This window comes from Urtica dioica, chromosome 12, assembly GCF_054948205.1.
Source record: "Urtica dioica subsp. dioica isolate 48M chromosome 12, U.dioica_male_clone48M_v1_H2, whole genome shotgun sequence".
In the NCBI taxonomy this organism is placed as follows: domain Eukaryota; kingdom Viridiplantae; phylum Streptophyta; class Magnoliopsida; order Rosales; family Urticaceae; genus Urtica; species Urtica dioica.
In genome coordinates this window covers 16,273,536-16,299,526 of record NC_142767.1, presented here as the reverse complement: position 1 = coordinate 16,299,526, position 25,991 = coordinate 16,273,536, and the positions used below count along the sequence as shown (strand labels likewise).

At 38.4% G+C, this 25,991-nt stretch overlaps 4 protein-coding genes and 1 pseudogene across 4 annotated transcripts; 4 read left to right on the top strand and 1 right to left on the bottom strand.

Moving 5' to 3' along the window:
- Nucleotides 1-1,431: 1,431 nt before the first annotated feature.
- Nucleotides 1,432-5,220, top strand: LOC149379600 (transglutaminase family protein). Its single transcript, XM_089602370.1, has 8 exons — nt 1,432-1,705; nt 1,994-2,278; nt 2,690-2,749; nt 2,847-3,056; nt 3,609-3,727; nt 3,843-3,940; nt 4,455-4,579; nt 4,664-5,220. Exons 1-8 carry the CDS (start codon nt 1,487-1,489, stop codon nt 4,829-4,831), a joined length of 1,284 nt encoding a protein of 427 aa, XP_089458496.1. The 5' UTR covers nt 1,432-1,486; the 3' UTR covers nt 4,832-5,220.
- Nucleotides 5,221-5,545: 325 nt separating this feature from the next.
- LOC149379599 (Tetratricopeptide repeat (TPR)-like superfamily protein) lies at nt 5,546-7,538 on the top strand. Its single transcript, XM_089603674.1, has one exon. The coding sequence runs from the start codon at nt 5,562-5,564 to the stop codon at nt 7,461-7,463; it is 1,902 nt and encodes a 633-aa protein (XP_089459800.1). The 5' UTR covers nt 5,546-5,561; the 3' UTR covers nt 7,464-7,538.
- Nucleotides 7,539-7,723: 185 nt separating this feature from the next.
- On the bottom strand, nt 7,724-9,327 carry LOC149379598 (RNA polymerase II transcriptional coactivator KIWI-like). The gene is made up of 3 exons (XM_089603234.1): nt 8,979-9,327; nt 8,042-8,064; nt 7,724-7,971 (listed from the first exon to the last, which is right to left on the bottom strand). Exons 1-3 carry the CDS (start codon nt 9,214-9,216, stop codon nt 7,912-7,914), a joined length of 321 nt encoding a protein of 106 aa, XP_089459360.1. The 5' UTR covers nt 9,217-9,327; the 3' UTR covers nt 7,724-7,911.
- Nucleotides 9,328-16,567: 7,240 nt separating this feature from the next.
- Nucleotides 16,568-22,587, top strand: LOC149379597 (histidine kinase CKI1-like; annotated as a pseudogene).
- Nucleotides 22,588-23,191: 604 nt separating this feature from the next.
- LOC149379596 (uncharacterized) lies at nt 23,192-25,164 on the top strand. Its single transcript, XM_089604037.1, has 3 exons — nt 23,192-24,254; nt 24,537-24,570; nt 25,098-25,164. Exons 1-3 carry the CDS (start codon nt 23,276-23,278, stop codon nt 25,162-25,164), a joined length of 1,080 nt encoding a protein of 359 aa, XP_089460163.1. The 5' UTR covers nt 23,192-23,275.
- The last annotated feature ends 827 nt before the right edge of the window (nt 25,165-25,991 follow it).

Here is a 25,991-nt window from a genome sequence, read left to right as displayed (position 1 = left end):
GTGCACCCTGAACTATTACTCGATTACCGCACTTTTGCCCATTCCGTCAAAGTTTATCAGTTACCATCTATGAGTTTGCACAAATTATTATTATTATTATTATTATTATTATTATTAATAATAATAATAAATTAACCATTTATTTATAAAATTGAAAAAAAAATATTCAACTTCCTCTTCTTCTCTCCCCGTGTTCAACACAACCAAAACGAAGCCATGGACGATCCGATAGTCTTCTTCCCATGAACTCCAACTATTGGCTTCATGAAATCCACAGACTGTGATTTCTTCTTCTTCTTCATCGTCCGAAGCCCAGCCAAACGACATCCAAACGCCCTTCCTCAGAATCGCTTCGACCAAATCTGTTCGCCGCCATTGATAAGTTCTTTCCTGGTGGGAAACGCCTCTGGCTTCTCCGTACAGCTCATGAACTCGAGAATCTCCGCCTCCAAAGAGAAATCGGACTCTTCGCCATCCCAATCTCTGCAACGACGAGCGAATCCGGACCAAGTCTTCTTGTTTCCGTTGGTACATTAATTAATGCCGTGAAACCCTAGCCGAGAAGATTGGGTCTTGTTCTTGTCCCTCGCGTCTGCTAAACCCGGTGGCACAAACCACCGCTCATCACGAACAGAGCCTCCTTGGGGCTTCCCATGTCCCGGGCTCTGCAGAAGCCGTGGACGAGGCCTTGCGTGTCCCTAATCATCTGCACCGCCTCTCTCGTGCGAGCCTCGCGGCAGAGCGAGTGGAGGATCGAGTTGTGGGTGCCCATGTCCGGCTCGACATCGGAGCCCATTGGGACTGGAAACGTCGCCGCGGCTCAGGAAGTCGTATGGTGCGCTTTGCCCAAAAGCTTCCTGGGCAACCCCGAAAAAGCTCGGGAATTCAGACTCGCTGGCACAACAACGACGAGGAATGGCTCGAGGCGGTCAAGGCCAAAGGAGGAGAAAAATGCGGGCTTTTCGACCCCAAGACGTGGAACTACAAGCCCGCTCCGGCGAGGAAGAATTTTGTGGAGACGTCAGTGACGAAGTAGAAGAAATATGAAATCTGGGATTTTGAGCTTGAGGGAGATTATTCATATCCACTTTTTTTTGTTTTTTTTTTATTTCTTAAATAAAATAGAGATTTGATTTAGATTTGAATTAATAATAATAAAAAGAAATTGAAATAATAGAGGGTATTTTGATAATCTATAATTTAAGTCACATATGACATCCACGTCATAAAATTGTTAACAGAGTTAGTAAAAATTTGACGGAAGGGGCAAAAGTGAACACATATAGGAGTTCAGAGTAATTTTTGTTGAAAATCCGAGTTGATGGTGCACTTCGTTAATCGAGTAATAGTTCAAGGGGATTCTTGTAAATTATACTTTTTTCAATTACATTAAAATATCCATCCATTTCACAACAAATATCATTGTTTATTTATTTTGTAAGCCAATGAAAATCGTTCCTTTCGTTTTGCGAGAGTTCAGAGCGGTATGAATCTGATCATGTCAATTTCTTCATCTTCGCGCTCTTTTCTCGGCTCCGAGAAACTCGCATCGGAGAATCGACGATCTCGACCACGTGTCGCGTCCTCGTCGTGGTGCGGTGTTGTCTGCCTCAGCGAATCGTGGCCGGCCTCCTCAGCCAGCCACCTCAAGTTCTCCCTCCACGACGCTCTCGGTTCTTCGGGGATTCAGACCTCGCACGCTAGGGTTCGTGCTTGGCTTTAATTTATTAATTGAGATTTTGTTTTTCAAAAGTGAAATTCGAAGCGTACCTGCTGTTGTTGTTGTTCTGCTGAAATTTGCTCATTATAGAAGCTTAATGGAAATTCAGAATAAAAACTTAGACCTAATTGGCACTCTTGTGTAGAGCATTGAAATTTACGAAATCAAGATTCTTGTGTAAAGACATTTTTTCTTCTTCTTTTTTCTTGTATTGAAAGATAGAATGGCCGGAAATGAAAAATGATCGTTTTTGCTGAATTGATTCTTAAATAGGAAGCCAGAAAAGGATTTTGCTCTCAGATTGAGAAGCTGTCTGGAATAGAGCGTGAGACGAGCATGAGCGTCAATAGGCGTGTTGATTTGGGCAAAACAGCGCTTTACATTGCAGCGGAGGACGATTCTTTGGTGTCACATTCGTCGGTTCCGCTCCCGGTGGATGCTTTCATCGTGAGATTGGACGACCTCTCGATGGGCTTTTGCTCTCGCTACAGTTCCTCCTTCAGGGCTTCACCCGAGAGCTTTTTCGGAAGTTTAGAGACCTATTTGTACGGCGACAAGGTATTCTATATACTTCACCTGCAAAGATTTGCTTTTTAAAAATAGGATGAAAACAATGGAGCAACGAAAAAAGTTCATGTCTTCGTGTGTTAAGTATCGCGAAATTTGTATCAAATTTAATTGTAACGAATAATAGTTGGCGATATGGTATCCTTATCTTAGCATGTCCCCTTATGATGGTGGCTCTTTGAGCTCAGTTATCCCGAGTCGGATCTCATTGTTTTTAGATCGGTGTTCGTTGGATTGGAGCTTTTTGGCTCTCATGCCATGTTATGTATTATGAGTTCGTTCGCAAAACTATTTAGCAATGAGAAGTAACCCGTAACCTCGAACTAAGTCCTGTTATCTATGATAACGTGAGATTCTCAGTTTAGTGTGAAGTAGTATATTTCATTATATTTTTCATTTCAGGGCTTTCGAAGATGTGATGCGGGGCCTCAATTAGAACCACGAGCTCTGTATCTTCACTCGGTATAACATAGAGGGCCTTTGTTTTCAATCTAGTTTTATAATGCCAATGATGACAATAAAGTTCGATTTACGAGAATTTGTCTTTCTACTTGAACAGGTTTTGACCCATCGTTCAGGATCCATAGCTATGCTCTCTCTTATATACTCGGAGGTTCTGAAAATGCTTCGTATGTGGAGCCTTTTGAATTTTGATCCTGAGATATTCGTACCTCGTGATCTTCATGGTCTTCCTAGAGGCTATAATAAAGTTAAAAGTAAAGAATCCGATCAAGCGCATGTAATGACCTCACAAGCACTGTTGGTGGAGGTGACTTCTTTAATACTCGCTAAATTAGTTATATGCAAACTGAGATATATCTGCTTTTATATTTTTTTAGGAACTGAAAACAGAGTAAAAATCGGAATGTCCTCTATTTTCTTTGACATACAATACCTATCCAAGGATTCGCACAAAGTTGTAATGCATCGCATTGTAACTAAGGTGTGTTTTAGTTCTGTAAGTGTAAGCTAGAAGATATCCTCTTTGTTGCTTTGGATATTCTTGAAATATAGCTGCTATTTGTAATAGTAATGATAGCAATTATACCGAGTCACCATCTAAGCTCAAAATGAAAACCACTCGAGAAGCTTTCATAGTCATGTATTTCAATTATCGTGCCTCGTATTGCTTAAGAGAAGGATATCCCTTTTTTTTAAAGATAGATATCTTTGGAGCCTTACAAAATGTATGTTCGAACCCAAACAAGTAAAAATAATCAAGAATGAAAATGAATGTCTTATAAGACATATCATTGTCATCTCAGTTTTTGATGTCTTGTTTCCATTCTAGTCCTCAGTGATGATCGAGTCATGTGTGCAGATATTGAGAAATTTGAAGGAAGCATTTTGGCCGTTTCAGCAAGATAATACCGGAAGCTTGTTCTTAAGGGCAGCTCGTGCTGCTAACTGCATAGATACACCAAGCATCAATGAAGAGAGGTATGCCAATGAAAATTACAAATATATATATATATATATATATATATATACACACACACACACTGAAATTTCTTAATAAATTTGCCTGTTCTTACTCTCTTTTGTGATAATGCAGTGGTTTTCAGCGTGCATCAGCTAAAGCTGCTCAGCATCGACTAGAACGTGGTGTTTGGACTAGCGTTCGATTTGGGGATATGAGACGGGCCTTAGCTGGTTAGAACTAATCCCTGCGATTATCATTTTATTCTTCCTCATCATCGTACTTAGGTGGCCACGTTTGGTCACACCTTTTGGTTTTGTAACAAATTTTGTTTCTTTAGTTTTTGATTTGAAAATAAAAAACACATGTTTGGTAATCATGTTTTAGTGGTTTTTTTTTTCTCTTGAAATATCGTATGGTAATTATATTTTGTATTCTACTGGTTTCTAAGGATACAAAAAAGATAAATAAATAAGGTTTGATTTGAAAGGCCGTTGTTTCCGTAATTTGAGAAGTCCGCTGATTCCTTTTTCTTTTCTTTTTTTTTTTTAATTGAAAAACAAAAATGCAGTTGATGACCTTTAACAATTAGGCCCTTAAACCTTCACTTTTACACAACTTTCTTTTTTTGGTTTTTTTTTTTTGGGTGGTGATGGTGATATAATCACTTCACTGTAAGTTAATCTTGACTTGTTGATTTGTTGCCGTATTGTAACATAATATTTGTATGATTATTGCTAATTACAGCTTGTGAGCGTCTCATCCTCTTGCGAACCGAAGAAAAGGAGTTGAGGGATTACAGTATACTTCTATATCACTGCGGCTTTTACGAGCAATCCCTGCAATACTTAAAGCTATACCAGGAATCAAAGGTTACTTTTCTTATCTCCAAGATCGCATCATGTGTTGTGTGTATATCTGGTTGATTTAAATATATAATCCTTCTGATACTGCAGGGTTTTTCTTCTTCCCCACAAAAGCAATCGAGAGACTCATTGAGCGGTTTAGAGGAAGATGCTGCGGAGAAACTCATGGTACGCCTTAATCTTCTCTCCATGGAGGAAGGTTGGACCAAACCATCATCTTCCAGGAACTTTCTTGGTAATAACTCTGAGCCGTGGTAGTTCCTCTCGTAAATACCTGATTAAACTTTCTACCCCGGGAAAAAAAATGCCCTTGTATAGTATCTCGCGTTTCATGTATAGTTTAACACGGCCACAGGAATTTAGGCGATATTCAAGGTATGTTAGACGGGAATAATATGTAATATCAGTTATTTTGTGACTGTAAAGTTGTTTCAAGTATTGTGTATATATGTATGAAGATTGTGAATTTTTGTCTTGGTATTTGTAAATATATCCTAACAACTTAATTAAATTAGTTTAGGAGAAACACTTATTATTATTTGCAAATAATGTTTCTACCATTTGAGAGCAACAAAATTCTTGTGTCATTGTGTCTGTTGTGGCCTATCTAATGGAAACTTCAGTTCCCAGCCCACACACACACAATAACACACAAAAACAAACAAAATAAACAATTAATATTAATAATAAATTATCGCTCTCTTTTTTCTGTTTTTGTATTCTAAAATACTGTATGTATTCTTTATGTCAATTGACCGAGTAAAAACAGGTTTCAGCGATTGACTTGTGTGTGTGTGTATATATATATATATTTAATGACACGCTCTATTCTATTCTATGTATACAAACAAAGTACAAACAAATTACCAGCAAGTGACCACTGAAGAGTGAAAAGTAGAAAGTAGAGTAAGTGTTTGTAGGAAACAAGATTGTCTTTTTTTTTTTTTTTTTTTTTGTGTTGGGAATGAAAGAGGTTAGAACACCTTTCATGACTGTTAGGCTATGGAACAACTCAATCAGAGAAGCCGTGAGCCAAGGCCGTCCCAATAAAGCCCTTCGTCTCTTACTCCAAATGAAGCAAAATGGCTTTGAGCCCGACAACTTCTCTTTTCTGTTCGCCGCCAAAGCGTGTTCCAAGCTCGCATGTTCCTTGCACTCCAAGGCTCTCCACGCCTGCATCATAAAATCCCAGTTCTGCTCCGATGTCTTTCTCCTAACGGCTATCTTGGACATGTATGTCAAGTCCAGCAAATTAGACCACGCACTCAAGGTGTTCGATAGAATTCCTGTAAGAGACACCACGGCATGGAATTCGATCATTCTCGGACTTTCTCAATCGGGAATGGTGGACAGAGTCTTGTGCTTGTTTTCTCGAATGAGGCTTGAAGGGGTTAGCCCCGACTCGGTAACCATCATGGGGTTGACTCAGTCGGCTTCAAACTCAAAGAATGTCGACCTTCTGAGTACTGTTCGATCGATCAGTGTACGAACCGGGTTCGAGAGGGATGTTTCGGTGGCCAACACTTTGATAAGTGCTTATGCTAAGTGTAACGACGTAGATTCGTCCGAGTCGGTGTTTAACACAATCGACTCAGGGGTGAGGACGATTGTCTCGTGGAACTCGATGATCGAGGCGTACTCGAAGCTTGGGAGATTCCCCGAGTCCCTAGATTGCTACAAGAAGATGCTGTGCGAAAGGTTTCGACCCGATTCTTGCACCATCGTGAGTGTGGTCTCGTCGTGCTTGAGACCCGAGGCGGCTCTTCAAGGCGCTTCGGTTCATTCCCATGCGCTTCAACTCGGCTGTGATTTGGACGTTTCCGTGGCCAACACACTGATATCAATGTACTCCAAGTGCGGCGACTTGGTTTCTGCAAGAAGTCTCTTCGACGGTATGGGATACAGAACGGTCGTTTCGTGGAACGTTATGATCGGCGGGTACGCCGAGAAGCAGAACTTGGATAAGGCTCTCGGGCTATTTCGTGTCATGGAATCGGCCGAGAGACCGGATTCGTTCACTCTGCTTTCCTTACTATCGGCGTGTGCCCAAACGGGATCGCTCGAGATCGGGAAACGAATAGACGACTATGCGCACTCAAACGGCTTACGAGACGACATTGTGGTTTGCAACTCGTTGATCGACATGTACGCGAAATGCGGGAGCGTGAGCGACGCCCGAGACCTCTTCTACGCGATGCCCAAGAGAAGCTTCGTCTCATGGACAACGATGATCTCGGGCTTCGCTGTAAACGGCAAAGCCAAAGAAGCCTTGGATCTCTTCGATGCGATGATCGGGTCGGGTTTGGAGCCGAACCACATCACGTTCCTCGCGGCTCTTCAGGCTTGCGTTCACACGGGTTTGTTGGAGAAAGGAATCGAAATCTTCGAAGCGATGACGAGCGTGTACGATATCAATCCCGGGCTAGACCACTATTCGTGTCTCGTGGACTTGTTGGGGCGAGAGGGAAGGATCGAAGAAGCGTTGGAGCTCGTCCGAAGCATGCCTATGAAACCCGACACTGGGATATGGAGTTCGATACTAAATTCTTGCAAGACTCACAATAACATCGAGATTGCCGAGCACGCGTCGCGTCGCCTTATTGAGATCGAGCCATCGCTTTCGGTCTCTTATCTCGAGATGGCGAGCATATACGCATCGAACAGGAAATGGGACAGAGTGGCGGTGATGAGGAAGCTGATGAAGCGCAATAGTGTGAAGAAAATTCCGGGGCAAAGTGTTGTCACGGTGGAAGGGAAATCGCATGTGTTTACTGTTGAAGATTTGGGCCGTCCTGAGGGGGTATCAATATGTGAAATGCTACATAGTTTGACGCCACAACTTAGACAAAAAAACTTGCTCGTCTCAGTCACAGACGATTTTGGATCATGAATTGACATAAATGCATTAGCAATTAGTCTTATTATTTGTTCAAGAAACCCACCAAAATGATGGGTTTAAAGTGGAACTCGGCTATCAAATTTTTCTGAAGTCTGAAGATTTTTTTTTTTTTTTTTGTCCCTATTGATAATTAAGGTATATATTTTAATAATGATGCAATATATGACTATTTTTATATTATTTTTGTGTGTTTTTTAAACAAGTAGATATTTAATGACATAGCGGATAATAATTGGGATCACTGCAATGTATTAGCGAATAAGAAATGTCTGCAATGTATTAATGCCGATTATCTGCTCCTGTTACAAGCACACTTGAACCTTCTAAGCTTTTGTTGTCTAATCAATACCCAATATCAACAAAAAGAACCACCAGGCTATACTGTCTCATATCATGTACTTAGCAAAACAAAGACACCACCACCAGAATCTTGTAGTTCCTAAGAGCTCTCAGTGACCACCTTGTCGATTTCATCCACGTGCTCTCTGAGAATATTCCACTGCACAAACAACATTCAAAATCATTGTCGAGCAGTGTTTTATGAAGTGATAGAGGTTTGAGAGACATACCTGATCCATTGTTAGTGAGATTCCTGATACACAAGGCAAATATGTTAGATCTATGTGATAATGGAGATATAAATTCAGAAAGGCCAAAAAGAGAAAAGAAAGCTCTATGTATGTGTGAAGACACAAGTCGAGTAGTATTGGAATCCAAAGCTGAAAAATAACAAAATAGAGAGCGAGCTCTATCATGTACAGAGTTGTAAACAATCAATACAGCATATTCAAAAGCACACAAAAAACCGAACATCGAATTTCATATCATGACATATAAGTATCATCAGTCAAGATTTTCTTCAAACAGGTTTCAAATCGACAAACTGAAGGGAACAAATATTTTGTCACCAATTTATTTTTTCTATGAAAAAGCAAAGATACTCTATGTAGAAGAAAGCACTAGCCCGAGGTCCTTGTAGCTATAAACCTAAAAACGAGAATAGCTAAAGAAACTAACACTGTCCAAATTCGTCTTTGTCTGAAGAAAATCTTAGCCAGAACTGAAGAAGTCACACCCTCTAATCAAACAGAAATCCGAAGCAAAATTCAAACTACATACACTAAAGATAGAAAAATGAACCAAATGTAAACAAAGGATTCAAATCTCATATACTTGTTTTCAACGATCAATCCAATCACACTGACCACGAACAAAATACCAATTCACACCAAACAAGAGCAAATCTGGTTTCAATATTTGATACCTAAATCTCACAACAAGCATAAACCAACAGATATTCAAACGCACGCCAAACACACTAACAACATTCTAAACTCAGTTTCATCTTTGACTGAAATGGATAAACAACGCTAATAAGCGGATCAACCACATCTATTCTCCAATAACCAACAGATCAACTAACCACAGTAGAAAAATAAACGAAAACAGAGCAGAGCAAAGCTAGGGTTTCCGAACCGGAAATAAAGAAATAATAAAGATAAGAACCTTTTTTCCCGGGCGTTTGCTTGCCGTCCTTGAGGTAAAACTCGCGAATGTCGACGAAAATCTTTCCGCGCCAGCTTCTGACGGAGATCCTTCGGTTCTTCGAAATCTCGCAGACCACGATGTCGTCGTCGCCGTCGTCTTCGGTTCCTTTCCTGGCGAGCTTCGCCGCCGGAGCAGCGTCCTCCGGTGCCAAGTCGTCGTCGTCGTCGTTTAGGATCCTCTTTCCCTTTCCTGTCATTTTTGTTTTTGCTTGTTTTCAACTCTCAAACTCCCACCAAAAATCTCTCAGTTTTCCCTCCCAACTTGACCTTCGCGTATATTACCACTCTCTTCTTACACACTGCTCGTGTGAGTCGGTTTTATACTTTAAAATTTAAATAGAAAAAATATATAAAAATAATCCTATACGTGTGAGCCGGTTTTATATTTTAAGGTGTGTGAGTTGTGTGATTAAGCTAAGTATAAAATCGTTTAACCTTTTCAAGTTAGCATAAGCAAGAGTAAACTAAATTTTTTTTATTATATAGAGTAATTAATTATTAATCATTTTACATTATTTATCTCAAAATAAATAATAATAAGAAATGATTATTTAAAATTAATTAAATAAAATAGTCTATATTAATATATATTAGGAATAAAGCAGGATGTATTTGAATGCATTCTGAAACAAACAAAGGGCATATAGTTATAATTTTATAAATAAAAGAGATGGCCGGTTAGGTATCTAGCCCGAATTGATCACCTCTTTTAAAATTATAGCCCAACTATTACTTAAATTAGGTAACTAGCTCAATCCACTATCAAACAATATTATATTCATATCTTACCCCTCATCAAATACACACCAAAATTTTCGGATCGGACTCCAAATCATTCAATCCTCCGATATTGCCTCCGAACTCTCCGTCGATTTCGAATCCCTCAATCCTCCGATATTGCGTCCGACCTTATTTTCCGCCACCAATTTTCTGATTTTGCCACTTCCGAAGCCGACGAAGCGTCTCCGTTCTCAGACTTGGAAAACATGGTAAGTATATATTATTTCCAATTCGATTAACCCATAGAACACCATACATCTCCGATCAATTATCTGTTAGATTAACTATAAAATATGTTTTTTCGGATGGTAAATAATATTTACTATCGGACCATCCGATAGTAAATATTATTTACCATTCAAAAAAACAAAATACTTGTCTCCGATTTGACAAACGATTCCATGATTCAAATCTGATGATGAATAATTGGAAAAAATTTGGAATTAACAATCAAATAAGAACGAAGTTGTAAGAAACTAAAGAGTCTAAACACCTACACTAGACAAACATAAACTAAGAAGAATTAAATGACTAACCTAAACGAACAGATAATATAAGAACAATAGAAGAACATCTACGAAATCAATGATCCTACTATTCCAAATGAGTTGTCGAATATCCTGGTTGCAAATCGCAGGATAATTTTAATGGTAAATAATATTTACAGTCGAGCCATCCGATAGTAAATATTATTTACCATTCGAAAAAACAAAATGCATGTCTCCGATTTGTCGAACGATTCCATGATTCAAATCCGATGATGAATAACTGGAAAAAATCTAGAATTAACAAACAAATAAGAACGAAGTTTTATGAAACCAAGGGCAATTTTGAAAGTATGAGAAATATGGACTATTTCCCTAAATAAATAGATAGTTGCGCTATAATTTAAAAGTCCCCTCTATAAGTAGGCTAGTTGTTTATAAATATATGTGTATAATTTTCATCTATTTTTTTAGGTGAGACACTTTTTTCTAATTCTTCTTACTCTATTTCTTTGCAACCAAATAGAGCATATATTTTTGTCTATTTATTCCTCATTTATCACTTTTTTCTTTTGTTTTCCCGTGAATGAATTTGTATTTTCAGTACCCTATCTTAGAAACAATACACCGTTTTACAATACTCTTCGCTTGTATCGTGAGGATTTAACACATTTCAAACGGACACAATGTGATTTAGACTGTTTTTGGCGGATGTACGTGACTCAATCTTTATACAGCTCGAAAATGTGACGATTCTTCAAGATCGGTATAAACTAGAACAACGTAGTTCCATTTGTTCCGACTCTACTAGCTCTGGTTGTATACCCAAAACCTTGGTTTCATTTTATGACAAAAATCGTCGATTCCCTGATGTATACCCACCAAAATGAATTTTTTTGTGGGTGTTTTTGGGCGGTCGAAATTAAAAATTCCAATTTCTTCCGATTTGAAGCCTAAGTTCACGTAGGCTTCTGATAACTATTTTTATTATTGTCTTGGTACCTTATTAATTATAAAATTTTACTTTTAAATTTTATTTAAGACATTTTCTAAGAAGTTAAATAGAAAATGTGGTGTTCCTCCGATTAAAACATTAAATTATGGGGCCAAGCCGTTTTGAGTAATTAGGAAGGTCACTTCGAATTTTCTAGACCCCGTTTCCCCGACTGGTCGGAGTAACGATTTTCCTCGGAACGACTCTATTCGTTTTGAGTAAAAATTAAATTATGATTCAGATTTCATGTCTCCTTTTCCTCTCTAATTTTGGTGTTTGGAATATAAATGGACGACCCGCTTGAACCAATCCTAATTTGGTGATAATCTATGTGTTTGGTTTACAATGATTGCCATTGTTCATGAATTTGGTCATGTGAAATACTAGATAAGGGATTAAGTTTTAAGACTTGGTTGAATATAAGTTCTTAGCATATATTTACTAAGTGATTATCAAAGGCATGTTTCATTTTCCGTTCTAATTTTGATGTTCGGGACAGAAATGGACGACCCACTTGAAACCAATTCTCCCACACGAAGAGAATTCGGAACCCAATCAAGGTATTTGTTGATAATCTCTGTCTTTGGTTTACTAAGATTGTCATTTTTCATGAATTTGGTCATTTGCAATACTAAATAAGGGATCAAGTTTTGAGACTGGTTGCATATAAGTTCTTAGCATATATTTTCCTAGTTATTAATTCAATGAAGATGTGTACTGTAAATGTTTGTCTTAATTTTTTACTTTTTTGATAAAAAAAATAAAACAAATGCCTCATCATCTCCGTGATGTTGATAACCGTGTATTTCGGTGAACGATTTTTCACGGTACATTCTGGTGGCTATGGAAGTGTGAGAAATGATGATGATGGAGATTTGCTAGTGAAGATCACCTTCACGCTGGGGGCTCTGGTTTCATTGGTCATCTTGTTCGTCTCGTTGTCTATCCAATCATCCGCGATGTTTTTTGCTCAGGCATTGGTGTGCGCTCATCAGGGAGAAACCGGTGAACTTGCAAAAACCGAGGAATTTTGTTTGATGCTTAAAAATTATGTAATAGTCTAGTGGTCAATTACCTGATTTCATCAACTGTTTGGTTTAGAATTTATAGTTCGAGTTTAACATCCCTCTTGAAAGTTAACAACATTGTTTGACGACTCAAAACAATAGGTTAAATTTGGTATAGAAAGTAGGTTTGAAATTCCGCGGATTCCGGTCGGAAACCGGACCGGTAACCGTTTTATTAAGAGTACCGGTACCAGTATGCACAAAATCGGACTTTTTCTTGGATTCCGAGGAAACCGTTCCAGTTTCCGGTGTTTTCCGGGGAATCATTCCACTTTCCGGTTGTCTTTAGGTAAATTCTCACGCATTCTAACGGAAACTTACCGGTAAGTGGTCAAATACCGACAATTCTTAAAATCTGATGATATTTAATGTTCTTCATGAAATTTGTCGTTAGTTTTTTATGATTTAGTTCAAATTCTTAGTTTCTAACTTCATTATTGTGTTTAATTGGAGTTTGTATCCAATTTTTTTCAATTTTTTTGTTACATCAGAATATATGGTTTATATTTGAATGTGTTTTTGGTTTTTTTTGTTAAATTAGTTGTAGAATATGAAGTTTTATGTATAATTAGTTGACTTTTAATATGAATATTATCATTGTTTTGATTTTGTACTTTGTATTCAAATATATCATTAAGTTTGTGTTGGTTTTTTGTTGAACTATTATTGTAGACTTTTTTCATTTTTATCTTATGTCATGTATGAATTTTTTTTAAATATTTATTCACTACATTCCTCTCGGTAAGTACGATATTTGACGGTATTCCTCGACGGCAACCGTATTCTCAATGGTACAGTTTTCATTTTCCTTTTATGAATTCCACAGTATTATTCTGACTTACCTTCGGATACTAGTAAAATCTTAGTCACAGAACGGTAACGGTAACGGTATTTCAATCATTGAATTAGAAATCATTAGGGATTTAAATATATTTAAAAAAAATCACAAAAATAAATGAGGGAACAAAAACAATTAAAATTTAGCTCTTCTGAAGTTATATAGAATGAAACGAGAAGTTCATAAGTCCCACATCGCTAAGATAAAATATAACTCAAGACATTATATATTCGCTTTGAAAAGGAACCTATCGCCGAGCTAAGTAATGATAGCTTGTGACTCAAGTAGCTATGAGGTGGTGTGGACTTTGGGTCGGTCCATAGTGTTGGGTTCGGCTGTGGCATCTCTCTGGGCCGCCCATTCCAAGTTGAGAGTTGGGCCGTGTGATTCGGGCGAAGGCCCACTATGACCACGAAGAAGATGCATCTTCAACCTGTATAGATATTGGAAAGATCCACTCAACCTCGGTTTGATGACCACGAAGAAGATGCATCTTCAACCTGTATAGATATTGGAAAGATCCACTCAACCTCGGTTTGATGACCACGAAGAAGATGCATCTTCAACCTGTATAGATCAAAACCTAACAGGAAATCCACAACAGGATAGTGGACGACGGCTAATCCGTCTCCAAGATAAACCAAATCAAACAAAACGCAGCAACATGGGCTAACTAGCATAAAAACATAAAGCATAACTAAATAAAAACACAACACAAAAAACACAACACAACCAGACCGGCAGATCCGACCACTTCTGCACCCGGAAAACTCTTCAGCCACGTCTCTCCCATCCATAGTTCGAAGTCTCACCGCATACTCTTCTGTGTCACTCCAGTCGGAGAGAAAACCAGAGAAAGCCACCGTAGACCCACCGAAGCCTCAAAACAGAGAGATCGGCGCTCGTAGAAAGAGCCAAACTCGCCAAACCGTTCTCAGATCTGAGACCTGAGCACGGTCCCTATTTCTCCAGCCTCAGCGTCTCCCCGATCTCCACCACGGCCGAACACCAGGTACACCGGCGCGCCGGTCAGAGTGACGATGAGATGAGCCGAGGCAAGGACGAAAGAAGAAACGCCACCTAGAGCCGCGCACTCAGTGCAGAGATGCTTCCGAAGCCGTTGCTCACCTCACGAACAACCGTCCTACCCCCCAGGCCGGAGCCCAGGAGGCGGCGGCGACCGACTATTTCATACGAGAAATGCTACCAAATTATGATTAGTGATTAATAATAATAATAAAAAATTGTATTTACTTTTAATCATTTAATATTTAACATAAACACATTTGATATTTTTGAACTAACAAATTAAATTTTTTTACCCTCATCAATTCCCAACCAACCTCTCTCTCTCTCTCTCTCTCGTGTGTATAGCCGTATAGGCTGTTGAATGCTCACGGTATCATACAGCACAGAAGCGAGGTAAGGTTCATTTTCGTTCTCTACTGTATTTGGTTCTCTCCCTCTTTGATTTATTGCTTTTTTTCTAATTTGATCTTCGTTTTTGCCTACCTCCAAACAAATCCTGCTTATATATTCTATCGGAGCTTCATTCGAAATGAACAGAGGCCCCAAGGTAAAGAGTCTCACTCAAGTTGACTACTATTTGACTAACTCTTGTTGCATTCGAAGCAAATTTTTGTACTGCGTTAGGACTTGGGATTTTGTGTCTCTTCGAATCACTCTCTCATGTTTCATAATTTCGACATGGCTATGCAAATAAAGACATATGTTAGGCCACAAGAACACTGAGTTTTCAACTCTAACAAAAAAACTCTTAAGCTTTGATTACTCATAATGTCTAAAAAGATCTTCAAGGGCATAATTATCTGCTTTTTTTTTTATAGAGGCGGGTGAACTGGATGCCTTCCGTAAGGTTTATGAGATAAACTCGGTCTTAGATATAATATCAAGATAAAATAATAAACAAATCTCTAACCAAAATAAATCTTTGATGAAAACGAAAACTTGCACTTAATCCTGACCATATCGAATCTCTTCTCTTGAGATCTGGCTAGGTCTAGCCAATATGTCGATACATCATACATGACATCTTGGACAGCTTTATCGAAAACTAAAACCAATCTACATATTAAAAGCGGGCAGTCAATTTCTACATATTAGAAATTAACGTTTTTGTAAGTCACAAAAAAGGAGGGGTTCCAATTTATTACTTATATTTTTTGCACAAAGAAAAACTAATTTTTAAAATGAAAATCTAGCATTTGGTTGTTTTTGGAGTATTGGGCCAGTCGTCATGCTTTGGGCTATGATCATTCTCATATTAGCATACAGACATATACGTAGTACAACTGGGCGTAGTAGACCCTCTGCAGATTTATCTACAATAAGTGGAAATAATTGGCTAATCTTTTTTTATTTTTTATTTTTTTTATACTATAATTGGCTAATCTCTTTCAAAGCTAAAACCACGCTGAAAATTACACTACTGAACGAGGAAAAAAGGTAACTATCATTTATTGTAGGATTGTACATGAAAACGGGTATCTCTTAAGCATGGTAAGATTATATAAAATTCACAATGGGCAATTGTTTGTACCTGTTTGCAATATATTAGAAACTGGGTATCTCTTAAGCAACGCAAGTTTAGTCCTTCTGTTCATATTGCAAACATGTAAAGTAATGACGTAAAAATTTTCAATCAACAAGAAAAGGTATTATTTTAGTATACGTAGTATTACTCCTTTCCATTCTAAAACTAAAAAATTATATAGCTTTTAAACCTGGTCAATTTGGGTTGCTAAACACTTGGATAGTTTTAAAAAATTGGTTTTAAATTATGCATGTTATCTTCCTTATCGTAGATCTCTAAACTGTTTTTAATAAAAAAAAGTTAATTGTACATTATACATATATACATTATTGATATCTATGTGATACTACATTAACATTATTGTCATATACTTATATATCTATAAGACTATATCGTACCCCATTTTTCCATTCCCAAACGATTTTTATTTTTTTGTTCGGAGCAAAAAAAAAAAAAAAAAAAAAAACCTATTCTTTTTATTCTCATCTCACTTATGGTACCCCTTCTCTCTCCAACCGAAATATGATGTTTGAGATTACATGTTTTCCTAATATATCATTAAGGCTGATTTTAGGAGATTCGTAATAATGATGGTTTATTATTTGATATTCTTCTCTCTTCTCTCTAATATCTCTCGGTGCTACCACTGTTATTATTATTGATGCTGTTGATGTTGCCAATAATGTTGCCAATGTCGTTAGTAAATTTAATATCGAAACTTCGGCGCTAAAGTTACACAGGACACGTACGGTTAAGCGTGAAATCATTGAGGGCGGTCTGAGATTCTTCTGCGGTCTTCCCTTTGAAGACGCTTTTGATCTTTGAAATCCATGAGCTCTGAAGCTGCGACGTGGAAGAGATTGAGCGGTACTGGAACGGAACGATGCGACAATCGCAATGAGAGATCAGAGCGTCTGAGCTTCGCGCTTGCAGAGATTGATGATGTTGTTGCCAAAGATCGTGAATGCATTTCTTGGGATTTGAGAGGTGATTCGAATTCGGTGGAGTTTTTTTTTTTTTTTTTTTTTTTTTTTTTTTTTTTTTTTCTGGCGCCTGAATTAGGGTACTAGCGTCTGGGTTTAGAGCTTTGACTCTCACGGTCGTGTTTTTCTGTTGGCTTCGGGTAGATAAGTTAACTTGTCGTTTGCGTTTAAAAAAATGTTAGCATGTCGTTTTTATACGACAAAACAGAGTATTTGTGTTTATACAACAAAAAGGAATTGTCGTTTTGAGAAGACAAAACAGAATTGTAGTTTTTAGAAGACAAAACAGAATAGTCGTTTTTTAAACATAACTGAATTGTCGTAAAAACTAATAGATTTGATGACTGTCAGTAACTTTCATGACTGTGGCTTCTAAGGCTGTATAGTGGCAGTCATCTTATCTCTTTTACGACTGTTTTGGGAAGTCGTTATTCACTATTTAGTACTAGTGTATATATATATATATATTTATATATATATGTACACTTTTCCTCTAATAAATTAATATTCTTATGTTTGTGTAGATCATCCAATGAGGAGGCTAAACGCATTGGCAAAGTCACGGCTTCCATTCATCTTAGTGGTAATTTCTTTTTCTTACCAGTAATATTTAGCATTATTATGTATAATGGATAGGAAAATTAGTTCCTGGTGCGGGTTAGTTATTAATCGTATACTCTGACGATGGAATGGTTAATTATCTACTTAAATTAAATGTAATGAACCGATATTCTTTCCAATTAAAATTATCTTGCTACGTTTTTGTTTATCAAACTTAAAATATTTTGCAGGGAGTAGTCATGATTTTAACTGCTCATGAGTTATAGTACTCTATAAATAATAATGTTAACATAACATTTTATTCCTTCCAAAACAAATTTATTTACAGGTAATCGCGGTACTAGTTCTAACGTTCGGCGTATCGATAATTGTTTCATTGTGTCACCTGACCAAACATGTCGAAATCGACGCTGATCGGACCTCTCACAACTTCCGATCTCAAGTGAAATCCGAGGTTGAAAAGACAACAAAGCTTCTCAATCATATAATGTCTGCTTCAACAATGACCACAGCCAGAGCTTTATCTTCCTCTCTCAACGGTTCTAAACCCTCATCATTTTCTGACATTGAAAGCAATGTGAGTATTCTCATAATATATAGTTATAACCTAGCTACTTATCTCTAGAGAAAATTATGGTAGTAGAAAAGAGTCAATGTTTAAGTAATTATTACAATTTAGCAGCTTAAATTAGTATAAAATATTCGGTAAATATCATTGAACCCTAAAAAAAATAGAAATTATATATTTTTTTACAAGTCATTGAGTTAGAAATTTATAAATTATTATTTGGATATAGGTCATTATGGTTTATATGTCATAAATTACTAGTTTGAATTTTTATCTATATAATCTTATCTAGGAGTGGTCATAAAATAATATTGTGAAGTACTGATAATTTTATTTATTATTTAGCCGAAATTCTCAATTTTTTTTTTCTTCAGGTAGCTCCATCGTTGTTTGAAGCATTATCAACAACGCCACATTTGAACCAAATTTCATATATTGGATTTGAAGGTCTTTTCTTCTCCTATTTCATAGATGATCAGAACCAAACATTTGCTATGTACTCGAACGCTTCGCTTGGCTTCGCACACACTTCACCGATCTCGGCTTATTGGTACACTCAAATGGCGGATCGCATCACTGGAAAATTATTCGGGGACATAATTCCGTCGTTTCCAACGAAATTTATGGCCAATTCAAGTTGGTTACAACAAGCATTGGAGCTTAAAACCGATTCACATTCCATTTTGGGGACCAATTGGAACGAGGGTCGAGATGCTTTGCTCATCAACACGGCCCGTATTCATGGGAATCTAGGGCTCGTCTCGTTAGGGTTTTTGGTTGAAGAAGTAGCAAGGTATTACACTGATATCGACCTTCGAGACGGGAAATCGTGTATAGTGGTTGCCGGAGATGGGAAATTCCTTGCCGGAGATTCAATGTTTTCCATCGATCCGGCGAAAGAAAATGGTGAACGAAATTTTTCGTGCGATCCTAGTGGCACATTGAGTAGCAGTACAAAAGCTTCTCTGAAAATCGAGGAAAGGAATCACTTATTTGGGTGTTCACAACTTGATATACTCGGCGTGCAATTGGTAAGTTTAGATAGAACTATATTTGTTAGTGTTTTCTCAAATATTTATAAGCTTTTCTTTACTTATTTATAGTCATTGATTTTTTTATTTTTTTTTTCTCTCAAAACTATTCTCGCAATGCCTTACACTTTTGAACAACCTCGGTTTTATTTATTTTCAAATTTATCACGCTGCTAACGCAAAAATACAAAACAAAAACTGACATATGTAGCATGTTGTTAGTTTTATGTTTATTAACTATGTTTTTTTTTATTTGGTTATGTGAAATGTGAACAACCATATGCCTAACGAGTTAATGTATATTTATTCAAACTCTTATATAATTAGAAGATTGTTTTTTTTTATTAATACATATATTAGGTTTTTTTCCTTTTCTAAATGGTCATTAGTTAATCTTTATAATCTAGTTATTTTTTTTTTTTAATTTGTTACTGCCGTCTTGGAAGGTCATTGATACAACCTTTTCAAGATAAAATAGGTGTGCCAATTAGGTTTTCACGATGAAACAAGACCGTCGTGGAAAATAAACTTACTACAACGGTCTTATTTTCGTCGTGGAAACATACCACGACGGAGGATTCCACGATGAAAAATGACCTTTATGATAAGTTTATACGACGGTTAAAAACCGTTGTGGAATCATGTTACTTGATCTGTCGCTGGGTTTGAAGCATCATTGCATTGTTTATATAATAAAAAAAGTCTCGTTTTACTTTCAGGTTTATGCTTAGCAGTCCATAAAAGTGGAGTCACCCACTTTGTGAACAAATACAAAACCATCATACTCGTCCTACTCGTATTTACACTTGCAATAACGATTGTCTTGATCTCGGTTTTGCTTCCGATAATTCGGAGAGACTCCATAAGAAATATGTATCTGAGCGCGACACTGATAAAACAAATGAATGCGACCGAACAAGCTGAGAGAAAGAGCATGAACAAGACTCAAGCCTTTGCCACTGCCAGCCACGATGTCCGAGCTTCTTTGGCCGGCATGATCGGATTGATCCAGATTTGCTACGACCAAGTCCCTTCCGATTCCGAATTGAAAACGAATTTAAGACAATTGGAAGGATGTACTAATGACCTGTCAGGTAATAAATTTCTTCATTAATGAATATATATATATTTTTGTTAATTTATTTTTAGCGTAAATTGGATTTAATTAGTTTCTAACTGAGGTTTTGCTTTGAGTTTCAACAAAAAATAATATGCTTATAAAAATGACTAAAATGTTACAAAATCAGAAGTTTAAGAATCTTTTTGCTATAAAAAAAATTTAGTTAAGGGACTAAAAGATGCCTTAGAAACTATTTTGGATTATTATCCATGGAATATTTTTAGTTAAATGTTTATTTTTTAATTAGCAATGCTATGATCACCAGGTATGCTTACTTCTATTCTCGACACGAGCAAAATCGAAGCGGGAAAGATGTCGCTTGAAGAGGAAGAATTTGATGTGGCACAACTTTTTGAGGACATTGTTGATCTCTATCATCCGGTGGGCGGGAAGAAAGGCGTCGATGTGATTTGGGACCCTTGTGACGGCTCGATCTCTAAGTTTTCCTGTGTCAAGTGCGATCGGGTCAAGCTACGACAAATTTTGTCTAACTTGCTAAGCAACGCGGTTAAGTTTACTTCGGAGGGACACGTGGTCGTCCGAGCATGGATTAGAAAACCGACATTGAAAAACTCTATTCTTATCGAGCAGCCGGACCGATGTAGTAATAGTTTGATGCGGAGTTTGACATGCCTATGTTTCAAGGATAAAACGGAGAATGATCAGAACCCAGAGGCCATGGAAATCATAGAGCGAGACCCAAACTCTATGGAGCTTGTGTGTGAGGTGGATGATACAGGCAAAGGTATTCCGAAGGAAAAGCGAAATGAGATCTTCGAAAACTACGTCTAAGTCAAAGAAACCGCTCTTGGTCAAGGAGGTACCGGATTAGGGCTTGGCATCGTTCAATCCTTGGTTAGTTCTTTATCAATTTTGTCCATGTTAACATTATGTAGTCTTTTAAACAATTTTATTTTTCTTTAAATTCATATTCTTAATTTTTTTTTTCTCATTTTAGGTTCGGTTGATGCATGGTGAAATTGGGATAATAGACAAGGATATCGGCGAAAAGGGAAGTTGTTTTAGATTCAACATTGCTCTTTCCGTTTGCGATAATGTCTCCGAGAGTAGAAAAGAAAATCATGAAGATTCAATTTCTAGCGCTAGCCCTCAAATAAGTCCTCTAGTTCCTACCCCTAGCCCTAATAAACTCGAGAGCTCTCATGTCGTTCTACTAATTGAAAACGAGGAACGGAGAAGAGTTTTGAAGAAATTCATGGAGAGCCTTGGGATAAGAGTGTTTTCGTTGAGGTTGCCGGATCAACTTCCCCGCGCGCTTAAGAAAATAGAATGCAAGCGAAACCGTAGTTCTTCGAGCAACGTGTCGGATGTCATCATAGAAGCGGAGTTATTGAGCAAATCCTCCGTGTCACAAAATAGTTCTCACAGAAGCATGGAAGGTGGAGCAGATTACCTCCGGTCTCTCTTTCGAAAAACCAGTCATCATCTCCGAAATACGACGCTAGGGCTTGTATTACTTGTCGTCGATGCTAATATAGGAAAACTTCCGGAACTAGGGAAGGCCGTGGAAGAGTTTAGGAATGGCCTAATTCAAAGCGCTTGTAGAGTTGTGTGGCTAGCGAATAATATAATGTCTCAAAGCAATATTCGAGGGAAAATGTTTGATCCGAACGATATCGTCCTGTACAAGCCGCTCCACGGAAGCCGGTTGTATGAAGTGGCGAGGCTTCTTCCGGAGTTTGGAGGTTCAATCCCAGAGAAATCGGATGGTGGATCGTTTTCGCAGCTCAGGAATATTAGCCATATCAATAATTCACAATCGAGAGAGAACAAACCCAATAAACCCAAATCCCTACGTGAAACCGGTAGTCCAAGCAATGCAAAGCCGTTGCTCGGGAGGAAAATCTTGGTCGTCGACGATAATACTGTCATGCGAAAAATAGCAATGTATATCTTCGATAGACTTGGCGGGAAAGTTGAGCTTTGTACTAATGGAAAAGAAGCTGTAGAACTTGTTTCTAATGGACTTGTGGATCAAAAGCAACGCGGAGATTCAAACATCACTCTTCCTTTTGACTACATATTGATGGATTGTGAGGTAAAAATGTATTCTAATTTTTCTTTTTATATTTTCTTAATGATTTTTGCTTTCGTCGTTATTCAAACTCATCTTCTTAATTAGGGCCGGAGTACTTACCTTTGTGCTATAGCCTATCTTGCAAAAAAATGTCTTCTCTTAATTAAACTGATATTGCAAGAAAATAAAAGAATTTTTTTTTACCCATAATGTTCATTAACACACAAATTTTTTTGTCCTTGTGCTTGTTATATGATCTGTTTAATAAATATCTAGTTACCTTATTTTTATGGCATGTAAACTATTTTTGTTTAAATATCTGTTTGAAATACGTAGATGCCAGTAATGGATGGTTACGATGCGACGATCGAGATTAGGAAAATGGAGATAAATTATGGCATTCATACACCAGTTATTGGATTAACGGCTCATTCGCCGGATTCTGAAGAGGCCAAACGGACGTCTAAGGCCGGAATGGATGCTTGCTTGAGCAAACCATTGACGGACGCGAATTTAATTAATGTCATAAAAAAAATAGACGGAAAATAAACAACAATTCATATCATATATATTTATTATTGATTGATGACGATTACGTGGTTTGTCATGATGTGTATTATGTTACCTGACTACAAAGTAGGAAATGATTTAATCCTTATTAATGCATATACACATTATATATATATATATATATATAAAATTATGTATTATTAGCGTATATATATAATATATTAGTCATTATTATTATTATTGTATTTATGATTATTTCCCTTTTTCTTTATTTCCTTTTTTGGTTGTATTAGGGTTATATATACCCAGACTATTCTATTCTGTAATTCATCAATTTAGACTTCATCTTTTTCTCCGAATCCCTAAATCTTCATGGTATCAGAGCCATCTTCTCCATTCATGGCTTTTGTTAATTGATTGAAGAAAGTTAATATACCAAGCACGTTTTTCGTCCGTACCGTTGGTATTTTCGCCTCCTTTTCTTGATTTGTGGATGTCGTAATTGGTTGAGTGATTGTCCTGTTCACCGGTTCGGTGCTGTTTGGATGCGTTGTTGATTTCGTTTTTCGGGTTTCGATTTGGGGGTTTCTATCTGTTTGTTTGGATTTCGTTGTTTTTGGAGTGTTTGGATTTGTGCTTTTTCGATATGGCGGGTCGTAGAGATGATTCCCTTTAGGCAATTGGTGTTCAACTGGATGGCAAAAATTACTCATATTGGAGTTATGTTATGAGGAATTTTTTGCGTGGAAAATCGATGTGGAGTTATGTGACGGGTGTGCGTCGTAAGCCTACCGATGAGAAGGCTGAAGATTTTGCAACTTCGATTGATGTTTGGGAGTCTGACAACGCGAAAATTATCACGTGGATTAACAATTCTGTTACCCACTCGATCGGTGCTCAGTTGGTGAAGTACGAGACTGCGAAGGAGGTCTGGGGACATCTAGAGAGACTCTATACTCAGTCTAATTTTGCCAAACAGTATCAGTTGGAGATGGATATTCGTGCGCTTCGGCAAAACGGTTTGAGTATTCAAGAGTTCTATTCTGCCATGTCCTCATTGTGGGATCAGTTGGCATTGACTGAGTCGGCTGAATTGAGGGCAGTGGCGGCTTATATCTCTCGGCGTGAAGAGCAGCGATTGGTTCAGTTCCTGATGGCCCTTCGTGACGACTTTGAGGGATTGCGTGGTGCGATTCTTCACCGTATTCCTCTTCCTTCTGTTGATTCTGTGGTCAACGAGCTGCTGGCCGAAGAGGTTCGTCTCAAGTCCAAGATCGACAAGGAGAGTCCATCACCCGCGGTGCCTGCTGTCCTTGCTGCCCCGTACCGTTCTCCTGCTGGTAGTACGTCCAGGTCATCACTCCCTCTGGATAAATGTGCCTTCTGTAAAGAGAAGGGACATTGGAAGGCTCAGTGTCCGAAGTTAGGCAGGGACAGAGCACAGTCGCAGCAGCAGCAGCAACAACGCCCAACCCAGCCTCAGTCTCGCCCGACGGCTCCGTGGGCACCCCGTCCAACGGCTCCGTGGGCACCTCGTGCACCAGCTCCGTGGGCACCTCGTCCGACACCTCCGTGGACACCTCCGCCCACCAACGACGTTGCTGCCCCATCTGTGGACCCATACATGTTTGAGCAGTTCCTTGCCTCTCAGCCTCATGCCATGTCAGCCTCTTCCTCTAAAGGTTTGTCTTCATCGTCAGTCCCAGGTATACCATCCTCCATTTGGATACTTGATTCGGGTGCTTCTAACCATATGTCCCCTCATTTTTTCATCTTTTGTGTCTTTGTCCCCTCACTCGTCCATACCCATTATGACCGCCGATGGCACCCCTATGCCATCAGAGGGTTTTGGTTCTGTTGTTACATCTCATATTTCCATTCCCGATGTCTACTATATTCCTAGTCTTGCTTTAAATCTTGTGTCTGTTAGTCAATTGACCGATTCTGGTTTCGTAGTCACTTTTTCTTCTTCATCTTGTTGTGTTCAGGATCCGCGATCTCAGATGGTGATTGGGACAGGCCGTAAGCAGGGGGGACTCTATGTCTTGGATGAACTTAAAGTAACGGATGTAGCTGCCTCTAGTGTGGATTTATCTTCTTTTCGTTTGAGTCATCTGTCGTCTGACTTTTATTTGTGGCATTCTCGTTTGGGTCATGTTTCAGCGTCTCGTTTGCGTTTTTTGGTTTCTACGGGAGTTTTAGGAAATTTGAACTCCCAGGATATTTCTGATTGCAGTGGTTGTAAACTTGCAAAATTTTCAGCTTTACCTTTTCATAAAAGTGTTTCGTCTTCTCTTGCTCCGTTTGATCTTGTGCATTCTGATGTGTGGGGACCTGCTCCCGTGTCTACTAAGGGTGGTTCTAGATACTACGTTTTTTTTGTTGATGATTTCACTCGTTACACTTGGGTTTATTTAATGAAGCGTAGATCTGATTTTTTGAGCATTTACCGTGATTTTAGAGCCCTCATAAAAACACAACACTTTGCTGTCATTAAATGTTTTCGTTGTGATTTAGGGGGTGAATATACTTCTAACGATTTTTGCCAGTTACTTGCTTCCGATGGGACTATCCGTCAAACCTCATGTACCGACACACCTCAACAAAACGGTGTAGCTGAAAGGAAACATCGTCACCTTGTTGAGACTGCTCGCTCATTTCTCCTGTCTGCCGAGGTTCCTAGTATTTTTTGGGGGGAAGCTATCCATACCGCTGCCTATGTCATAAACAGAATCCCAACCTCTCATAATTCAGGTTTGTCCCCTTTCGAAAAGTTGTTTGGAAAAGTCTCTGATTATGCCTGTTTGCGTGTTTTTGGTTCCACTTGTTTCGTTCTCCGACCTCACGTCGAGCGCGATAAATTGTCTCCTAAGTCTGCCTTGTGTGTCTTTTTGGGATATGGTGTTGGTCAAAAGGGATATCGTTGTTTTGATCCGGTCAGTCAGAAATTGTATGTCTCTCGTCATGTTGTGTTTTTAGAGCATATTCCTTTCTTCTCTGTTCCCGCTAGTTCTCATAACATGACTCAGAATGATCTTATTCGCATTGATCCTTTTGATATTGACACCGATGAGGTTGTACACACTGATACTTTGGTTCCTGAGACACACACGCCTCTGACTCCTCCTGCTACGACTGCTCAGCCATCACTTGAGATTGCGGATCATCCTCCTCTGCGTCAGTCCACCCGTCCTCGTAAGTCCACTAACTTCCCGATTTTGCCTATTCGTCATACTCTACATCTTTTGTTTCCTTTCTCGTGTCTCTTCACTCTTTGTCTGAGCCTTTGTCCTATAGAGAGGCTGTTGTTGACCCCCTTTGGCAGACTGCTATGGCTGAGGAACTTACTGCTCTGCATCAAACCCACACTTGGGACTTCGTACCGTTGCCGTCAGGGAAGTGGGCCATCGGTTCTCGTTGGGTCTATAAGATCAAGACCAAAT